Consider the following 10725-nt stretch of genomic DNA (forward strand, 5'->3'; position numbering starts at 1 on the left):
TATTGCAATAATGCCGATGAAAGCGGTTACTACATAGTCGTTAGGAGTGGCGATGAGAGCTAGGTGTAATAATTTAGTGGTAGTGGTCATTCCGGTTATGGGAGGAGATGGTCATTCCGGTTACGGGAGGAGAAGCATTGTCGGAGACGAGTATACAGTATTCAAGATTGAAATAACTAAATGTCCCTCTAGTTTTATTACACTTAATATCATTTCCCATTTTTGCATTCGTTTTGTTTTAGTAAAAAGTAATGCATTCCTTTGCCCGAGTGTTATTGGCCTGTGAACATGTGGCTTGTGATTGGTATCACTTTTGTAATTGTACGCAAAGTGGATGTAAAAATAACGTATTTTGAGTGCAGTCGTGTTGATAACCAATCGGAACATCTCTACAAGTATTCGCTTTCCAGTAACCATTGTTAGACACCCATATTACAGAAAAATGATGTTCATTTCCAGCAAACTGGTGGACCTTAAATACAGTCTGGGAAAGTAGCACTAGTTGTTCCAGGGTTGGGGTGCCCCCGGCGTAAAATTGAATTATTGAGGATGTCCTTTGCTCGCTTAGGGCGTTTTTGTTGATTCCAAACTAGTTTCAGTGCTGGTTTCAATGGTTTCGGCGGTTTGGACACCTGTTTGGATTTTTTACTTGAAGTAACAAATGCGTGGTTTTGTGTACAGCTTCAACAACATGATGGAGCTTCTGCATGTAGCCATTATTTCTTTAAAACAATGATACCGCAGATGGTTGGTTGCCTGTTTCAACTAAACGGTGTTTCAAAGCACGCGTTGGATCACTGTCCACCGTGGTGTTGTTTTCAAAGTGCGCTAGTTTTCGAATAGGGGGTTTCGGTTTTTGTAAACAGAAATGATAAAATAATTTTCATTTTATACGAGACTGTCACACTGCGGCAAATACACAGTTCGTGAAACCAATATAAACCAAAACTAGTTGATTACCAACAAAAACAACCTTAGTGAAAGAGGTAGTAGTTGGCGCTCTCTCCGCCGCGCCGATCATGCGGTTGTATTTCATTTGCACACGTTCAAATGACTCGTTCACATAGGTTCTGATGACATATTTTTTTATTTGGTGTGAAATGTGAGCACAATGCTTGTTTCGATGATAAACGCGGCAACATCAACATTTCAAATTAAAATCTCTAAATTGTTAATTAAAGCTGCACTCTCATAGATTGGAAAATAGGGAAACTGCGATCTAATCTTTTTTTCAGCAGTCTTATATCACTGGTTTTCAGACATTTGGTAAATACTTGGCTACATTGTAATTCAATAACAAGAACAAAAAAATGACAGAGTGCAGCTTTAATGCTCAAGATCTGGGACAAAAAAACAACAACCAAACAATCCTACTCCCAGTCACGATATTTCTGTACATTCTTTCATTCACTAATATATCATTTTGTTGGTAGCTCCATTTACAACAAAACTGAACAGAACATAACTAATTCAACTTTAGAATATATAGCTCATCGTTTTCAACACAAAATAATCGTAAATATTGCATTCATGAAAGAAAAATGAAAACATATATTGACTAATAATTATTTCTTTTTTTAAGACTGCATTATTTACTTCCACTCAAATATGCGTGAAAATCGCTCCAGATTAGACCTAACTGTTAATATTAATCAAGCAATTTCTTAGATGTTTGCATCTTTAAGGTAGCGACATGCATATACTAATCTAATTGCTTTAACAAACGATCCCTGTTGCTATTGGCGACCAGGTGAGCGTACCGCGAAATCGAGGCTGCCATAATTGAGTGACAGGTGCCCGTCAACAAGTTAGCTCTTGTAGATCAATAAATAAACGTGTATACATAAGGTAAGATCAGATGTTATGCATGTCATTTCTAATTAACGCGTGTTGGATTAAGTTATTTAAATACTTTTTTACTTAAGCGAGTAGAATTATTTCAATTTTAAAAATTGTAATTGCACACCTGAAATTTTAGTTTCCAGTGTAAACAATGGCGGCCACAGGACGTAAGAATCAAGAACTTATTGCTAAATCTAAGCAGGCGTTGAAAACCTGTAAAGATCCACTGGAAATGCTTCGACTCAAATGTCTGGAACGAGGAGCTAGCGGCATTAAAGGACTTGGAAGGTTAGTTTGCTTTGCAATATTAGGATAAATTGACAATGTTACTTTATATACATGTCTCCTCATGTTTAGGCTTGCTTGTGATATTTTTGAAATAACTAAAATAAATGCTTATTGTTAAATAAAACAGTATTTGGGTTTGTTTTAAATAAGATAAATAACATGATTTATTGGGGCGTGTCCCTGTATAGTTTCCATTGTTTTATCATCAAGTAATCATAATAATATATGGAAGCTGTATACTCATGACTTTTCCCTGTAATTATTGCATTCTGTGTTGTTGGTACTGTACATTTTGTCATATTTAAATTTTGTAAAGTACTTTTATTGTAAAACATTAATTTCTTGCCCATATTCTGATGGTGACCCTGGTGTATGTTGACTTAAAAAAACAAGCTCATATTCTACTCCTGAACCTGACTGATTTTACATGTACATGTATCATGCAACACACTATCATATAGTGTCCTCTAGGCAATAACCATTATAGTAGATTATGATATGATAGTTAACTTCATATGAAATGTCACACATGGGTAGTGCTTCTCTTCATTTTGCCATTGGTTAACTAAGATAGTATTTCACTTTGCACGGCATCCCACAACATTTCATATAAATTTGATATTAATTCATATATATATTTTATTCCAAACGTTACTTATTCATATTTGTTTGTAATCAAAAGTATATATTTTAGTGCAATATACTTCTCAATACTTTTCTGGAACTAGGGTTCAATGTGCCGTATTTGACAGATGGTGGTTACTGGTACTGACTTGTTGCACCCATGATTTAATTAAATCATGCATTCAACAAAGCATGGCCAAAGGTTTAAAGACTAGACTCTGAAAGTTATGGTTCCTCAACAATATATTCTTAATAATTTATTTTTTGATAAGAATTGACATGTGTCAGTCCATGCTGTTTGAAACAAAAAGAGTGAAGACCTCCCTTACGGTGATATGATTTTTAATTCTTCATGTCACTATTGAAGTTTCTCTTCTATTTAATTTATATCTGACATTCTGTCTTCCTTTCAGAACATTCAAAATCATGGACGATGATGAAAGCCATTCTCTAGATTTCAAAGAATTTAAAAAGGGGATCAGAGACTACGGCCTGCTAATGGAAGATGAAGTTATAAAAGAACTTTTTGTACAATTGGACAAAGATGGAAGCGGCCAATTAGATTTTGATGAGTTTTTGAAAGCACTTCGAGTTAGTATTTTAAAAACTCTTAGTTCATATTATTATGCTTAATTTTCTCAGTTTTTTAAACATAATCAAATGTATTTCATTTTTAAATGACAAGTATTGAAGTAACTATAACTATTATAATTTTTCAAAGCTTTTACCCCAAGTTTAATCTAGCATGTGGACCTTCCTTACTTCTGTTTATTTCTTGCTTTTCTTTATCTTTGTCGTACATGTTACATGTATGCTATATTTGTTTTATGAGGAGAGTTCTCTGTCACAACGTCTAGTTACTCAAAAGATTATTACAAACTGTTATAAATTATTCAACAAACATCTTTATAAAAGCAGTCTGGAAACAGATTGTTAAATAATCAATAATAAAATGTACATGTTGTATTTTAACAACATGTCCAAAAGTAAACACTATTTTGTAAATCAGTTTTTAAGAGGGTTCTGGCAAAGTTAGATCATAAAATTTGTAACCATTCTCAATTTGAAAAGCCTGTATAATGAATTTGTGATAAGTTAATGAAGAGGTTTTTTAATCCATATTATGTGTGTAAGGAACTTAAGCATGGTTGGTTTGCGAGTATTAATAACTTGCTTTTCATTTTAGCCACCTATGTCCAATGCCAGAAAAACCCTCATAAACCAGGCCTTCATGAAGCTGGACCGGTCGGGAGATGGTGTTATCACCGTAGAAGACTTGAAAGGTGTTTACAATGTCTCTAAACATCCTAAATATTTGAATGGGGAATGGACGGAAGAACGATGCCTTCGAGTGTTCCTCGACTCATTTGACTCGAATGATAAAGACGGGAAGGTAAATATTCTTTTACTGAAAGCTGCTGCGTTTTGTTTGGTATGTTTTCAAATCAGCAATAGTAGAACTTCAAAACCTTTTTATTGTTATGTTAATCATTGGGTCTTGTCACTGCATTGTCATAGCTGGTTTTAAAGCATACTAAAAGAAATGGTACCTGCATAATACTCAATATGATAAATATTATATAGTAACACTTAAATCTTTGTAGATTGTAAAACTATAAGTTTTCACCTGGCTAGGTAACAATTAATTACCTGTACACATGGTCCATGGATGTAAATTAACCTATAGCTCAAGATTTAATTTTGTGAAGAAAAACTTATAATTTCTATTCAGGATTCAAGGGTAAACAAAATGTTTCTTTTGTATTTTTGATTTTTCACTATTTTGTATAAATAACTCAATTTTCACTTCATTAATTTTTTATATTTGTTTATATATATAAAAGTTTATACATACATAATATTTGATAATATAAGTTTAATGAGAATTTATTAATGGAGGCTCATTTTCATTAATGTTCAAATGAATTAAAACATGCTGGGCTGCATGTTTCACCACACTATTTTAGTCGTCACTTTAATGATCTTAAATCTGTATACACGTTGCTAATGCCAAGACAATGATTCTTTTTAATGTTCTCAACATTGTGTTTTTATACATGCTTATAACACTAAGATCATTTTAATTTAAGTCTAGAATCGACTAAAATCTTTATTGAAACTGTTTTTTTCAAAAGATCATTTTAATTCCATATTGCAGTGAGGTGATGCTTTTTTTGGTCATGCTCATTATTTTGAAAATTCAGACACCCATATTTTCTATCATATTGGCTCTTAACATTTTCTGAAAAACAAGTTAATAGGTAAGGGGAATCTGGCTCATTATTAGTCTTTTGAAGATTATTTTGCGCTTTATCAGAAAATCAATTCAATGCTTGTGGAAAATGATTAGGTTACATTAGGGCACATTAATCAGTATGTCATTGATGAACTGAAATCGTTGCCCTGATTTATAATTAGTAGATTGTTGCTGGAGATTTCACCTGCTACACTTATTTCCATGGCAACTAAACAAAATATAAATCAAGCATGCATCTGTTTATTTGTTTCCATAGCAACAAAAACACAGTGAAAATCGAAAAATCTAAACCTATAGTGATTACAGAGTTCTTAAGTGTGATACATGTACCTTCAACTACCAATAATCTGTTCAAATGAAAGTGTATTTTTAAGGATGCAAAATAGATTGTGAATGAATGATTGGGGAATGTTAATTGTTTGGTGTAGCATGCAACATTTACAACCCACAAATGGCATAGGTTGAGAATTTGCATGCCTGGTGCCCTTGTTGGTGAGGGATCAATAATTGCCTGACATGTAGTTTGTCTGTTTGTTCTTTAAATATATGTTATTCTTAACTGTTATTTATCCAGATGGTAACAGTCAAACACATATCATCTCTAAATTAATATTGTAACTCTGATTGATGACTAGTGGTGACTTTTTGCATGAGGATATATATGTATTGATGTGGGGAAATCAACCTCAAGCATGCATGAATAGATGTGCATTTGTGTCTGGAATGACCAATGTCATGATTCTGAGTGCAAATAATATATTGTATGCCTTCCCCCTTTTATGAAGGTGAGTGATAAGTGCACAGTCATGCATGTAATAGCTTCTAAGTATAGTGTCCCTGCCTGCATGCTTACCCCATTCAGAAAGGCAATGTACTCACACATATAAAACAGCGCCCATCCCCATTATTTAAAGTATGCATTATTATTGTTATAGTCAGTTCATGTTGTTATATCAACATGCACCTAATTATTAATTTAATTTATTGCAGCTTTACTAATCACAATGCATTAAAAGTAGTTCATGTTGTGGCTTGATGTATTTTGCATCTTTAAAATCTAGTCAAAAGGAAACTTTCAGAGCTGGTCCTGATGGCAGACAGGTCACAAAATCAAAATCTTTTAATCATGTTTAAAGGCAAAACCTGTAACTGCACCTGCGTCTTAGGACACCATCCCTGACATGGTCATTGATGAAGCACAGGTTGCTGATTCCAGTGAACTATGTGTTTTGCTTATCATTTTTTTTATCTTGTAAGACCTGATGCAGCATGTTGTGTCACTTTGAAGCTGTTGCCACACAAAAAAGGGGTTCTAACAATGGATTTATCATGGCTATAATTTCATCATCATTGCACCTCATTGTTTCACTGAATGATTATTGTACATTGTTATTTCAGGTTACGAATGACGAATTTCTCAACTATTATTCAGGCGTTAGTGCCTCAATCGATAGTGACGCTTATTTTGACCTGATGATGAGAAATGCTTGGAAAATGTAGGACTACTAAGTCTTAATCAAGGCTTAATACAAAATGAAAAGATGGGTACGCTTGGAGGGAGAAAGCCAACCTCAAAAGGATTTAAAATTTAAAATCACTAATGTATTAAAATTTCTCTAACCATAACATTTTTCACTTGATATATTTTACTTGTTTTGCAATGACCTTTATAACTCTGAAAATCATATAACAAGATTGATATAGATGATGTTTTTTTCTCTTCAAAGTCTACCCAACTTTTTCAGTATGTGTTTCTCTAGAGCTGACCTGATCTCTTACTAATTGACTAAAACAAGACAAGAAAAAGCTCTCTTACTAATAGATGATCAACTCTTCTACTACTATAATTATATAGATGTTGGAATTGCCAGTCAAGAAGTACTTGCCAGATTTTTATGATTTTTTTTTTTTCATTTTTTTTTTGCTTAAAAACTTAATAATACTAATCGCTCCAAACCATCAGCAAATAGAAATGATTTTGACAAATATTACATAACAAGGGTCCTCTAATCAACTGTTCCTCCCACAAATACTAAACAGAAGTTTGACAGTTCATGTTTCTTTTCTAAACATTTCCTTGTTACTAAATTATTAATGGTACCATACAAGTATTGCCATAGACAGGAATGATGCCACCTCCTTCGAATGGTACATCAAGAGCTTGTGTTCTTTTTTTTAATTTAATACTTGTAGCCTTTAACAGCGGTCTTAAAAATCAGCATCTTTATTATTGTTTAAAAAATGGCTTTAAGTTGAAACTATGTAAGATGTAAGCATGAAACTTGGTACACATATTCACTATGACAAAACACATAAAGGAGCGATGGTCAAGGACTTTGTTTAAGTTAACAAAGTTCTGAACAATCAAGTTCATGTGGCAATTCTCAGACATCTGGCTAAGTTTGCTGGTAAGTTACGATCTACTGAGAGAACAGATAAGCACTGAAGTCAGCTTGCATGCGTTTTCAACTTTTTATTCTAGATATTTTCATTACCCAAGTCAGGCTTCGTTGTTGATATCTAGCGTAAACTTTATTCTGTGTTGTATGCTGAAGGAAAGTACAATGTTTTGTGGTTATTATCTCATGTACGCTTTTTCATATACATTTTATAATGCTTCTGTTGCGTGGACTACAAACTGTTCAGAAATATATGATTCTCTCTTAACTATCATTATCCTATGAACTTTTGATAATATGTAATGGAGTGATTATATATTTTATAAATTAATTATTCATTTCTCTGTCTTAATCATGGGCATCCTGTTTTAAATATAAATAAAAGTACTACTACTGATTTTTAATTTTGAAAGTAACACTAATATGAGTTAATATGCCTTTATAAATACAGTAAATATCATTTGGTGTATTTCTATTTGTGCTTCCATATATGTGTCACATATATATATACAAGTATATACAAGGAAAGAATGATTTTCAGCTACTCTTTTACAACAGTTAAAACTATCATCGAAACTGAACAAAGGCTTATGTAGTTTGTTCTGTATATTGTATCCTAGTATTTATTATCTATTTAAATAGTCAATCATTTAGAACGTAGACAGCTAGTTTGATTTTAATATATTAAGTAAAAACCTCATTTATCTAAAACATAACTAGCTTGCACCTCATTTTCCATACACTTAATCATAATAAGTCATCGTATTTGCAAACATTTAAATGCGCTTTTTGCCTTGTTTTAATAAACGTTTATTCCTGCATTTTCCAGATAACGAAGGAGGAGTTCCTCAACTACTACAGCGGTGTTAGTGCCTCCATTGACAGTGACGCATACTTTGATTTAATGATGAGAAACGCCTACAAAGTTTAAAAATATTAGACACTTAGTAACTAATACTCAAGACTGCTTTGTTCAGAATTTGTTTTAAAATTTTAGTATTTTGCTTTATTTTATCAGACAAATTAATTTTAGATTATGACTGTGATCCTTAATTAAGAGAAGTCTTCCTATCAACAATAATAGACATTTAAACTTCTGAATGTAACCAGGGCGATTTTCTGAGTTAATTCTTAACTGAGTTCGTTGTTAATGTTAAGTTGATCTGTTTAGTTATTTGTTTAAAATATGGGCAATAGTTACATACAAATTACAAAAATCTATAGCAGTTAGTTTATATAGCGTAGGTGCCAACATTCATTGGACATTCTTCAAATACATATTCAATACATCTATCTGTTTTGATTGACCACTCATGGAATGTCATATACAAAACATATTGCGGAAAGGACAAAATTTCCATATTTTCACAATAGATTTCTGGAAATTTAATGTTATTTTACATTATGGCTGAAATGTATCAATATCTATTTTGTAAGTTTCTGTTTAAAGAAGTATCCTTTTTTGTATAATTCTTGGTAGTCTCTGTCCTTTTCTATATATTTATTGTTTTGTTAATTGTTCAAAAGAGATCTGTGTATATAATTTGTACATAAATTTGTAAAACATGTGTGCACTTCCCATACAGGAGTTAACTACTACAATACATTTTATCTATATTTTAAGCATCCAGAACTTTAATCATTTTAAAAAGTATATTTTTAACTTATGTGATATTAACTTGTGCATTTTTATTTTTAAGGACCACAATTTACATTAAATGCATGTTTCACTTTTCAATATTTTATGGGACCATTTCAAGATCTGATTCATTGTAACCATAAAGTTAATTGACTTCTTTGTATTAAACTTTTACAAGCCCCTATTTTTGCAGAATGCTCAAAAGGCTTGAATAGAATGTTCTGTGTTATGACCATGTCCTTAGAAATAAATTATAATAGACAATGTATTCAGACTTCAGACTATTTATGCCCCTGTATAAAGGAAAAGATTGGAAGTACAGTAACATTTTAAAATTGTTGCATTTTTTTTATAAAAGTGAAGACAATCATTTCAAACTTTGGACTGTGGTCAAACTATCTACACGACCGTTCTGAGTTTACTGTTCCCTTGAACTTTGTTCATCTGACACCACACCTGAACGAGAGGTCATCTACTGGCAACTTACCACTGTTTCATGGTCCTAAATCGAGCTGTTCCAGAGTTCTTTTGAGTTAATAGTTTTAAAGACTAATTAAAAAGTGACCTTGACCTACAAAACTATTTTGACCATCAGCTTGTCAAGGGCAACATGACACAAATTTAGTCATCCTAGGCAGAATGGTTATTGGGCCATTGTGAAGACAAATTTTTCAGAAGACAGTTGACCGTTACCCTCAAAATCATTAGGGACCATCAGCTGAAAAATGGCAATCTACCCCTGAAGTTTGATGATCCTTAGTCAAATTGTTCTGTTTTGGACAAAGATTTCCTAGCACTGTTGATCACGACTGACTTGTGTCCTTCTAAACCTTAAAAACAATGGAGTTATCTTCTGAACAATGGTAACTTAGATCTGAAGTTTGAACTGTGTGGAAAATGTTTCCCAAGAGTGTTGACTTTGAGCTTCTGGGTCAAACAGTTCTTCAGTTATTGTGCAAACATTTATTGCATGAAGGCCTCTGTGAGTGTGGACACATAAGGCATACATGAGATGGTTCAGACATATAAGACACATTTTGCATTTTAGTAGTCACAGGATATAATTCAATAATTGCTACCTTACTTGATCAACAAGTACATGGACAATATCTTAACATCTTCGAAACTTTTTCACACTATAACAGCTGACCATGAAATTTGACCTGAAAAACAGGGGTCATTAGTGGTACAGAGCAATCCACCACTGAAGTTCAAACTGTAATCAAGTTATTGTGCAAACAAAGTTTTCCTAAGAATGTTAACAATGGAACTCACAAAACAAATAGGGGTCATTACTGGTTGAAGGCAACCAACTACTGAAGTTGCTTAGTTGTGGGTCAAACCATTCCGAATAAGCTTTTCCTAATACTGTTGACTGTGATCTTTGACCTCAACAATAGAGATTGGCAACTGGAAACCTAACACTAAGGTCATGATGCTAGGTCTGACTGTTATGAGTTATTGTGCGGATCAAGTTTTCCTCAAACATAAAGACATAAGTGGCCATCTCCTTGTCAAGAGCAACCTACCACTGCAATTTCATGTTCCTAGGTAAAACTGTTCTCGAGTAACTAGTATTGTGCAGACAAGACCTGGTCAACCAAACATTCGACCAAATTTTACAAACCTTTTACAAGAGAGAACATGAAAATATATGCTTCATCTGTGTTGCACTT

The 10725-nt window shown here is 32.9% G+C and overlaps 1 protein-coding gene across 3 annotated transcripts; it reads left to right on the top strand.

Moving 5' to 3' along the window:
* The first annotated feature begins 1750 nt into the window (after positions 1-1750).
* On the top strand, positions 1751-9317 carry LOC128214207 (calcyphosin-like protein). 3 transcript variants are annotated; one of them, XM_052920550.1, is made up of 6 exons: positions 1751-1848; positions 1979-2130; positions 3168-3345; positions 3941-4147; positions 6410-6556; positions 8240-9317. In XM_052920550.1, exons 2-5 carry the CDS (start codon positions 1994-1996, stop codon positions 6509-6511), a joined length of 624 nt encoding a protein of 207 aa, XP_052776510.1. In that variant the 5' UTR covers positions 1751-1848; positions 1979-1993; the 3' UTR covers positions 6512-6556; positions 8240-9317. The 3 variants fall into 3 exon arrangements, with proteins under 3 accessions (XP_052776510.1, XP_052776512.1, XP_052776511.1); XM_052920552.1 differs by having other exon boundaries at positions 6410-6507; XM_052920551.1 differs by lacking the exon at positions 6410-6556.
* The last annotated feature ends 1408 nt before the right edge of the window (positions 9318-10725 follow it).

Source organism: Mya arenaria, chromosome 13, assembly GCF_026914265.1.
Source record: "Mya arenaria isolate MELC-2E11 chromosome 13, ASM2691426v1".
NCBI lineage: Eukaryota > Metazoa > Mollusca > Bivalvia > Myida > Myidae > Mya > Mya arenaria.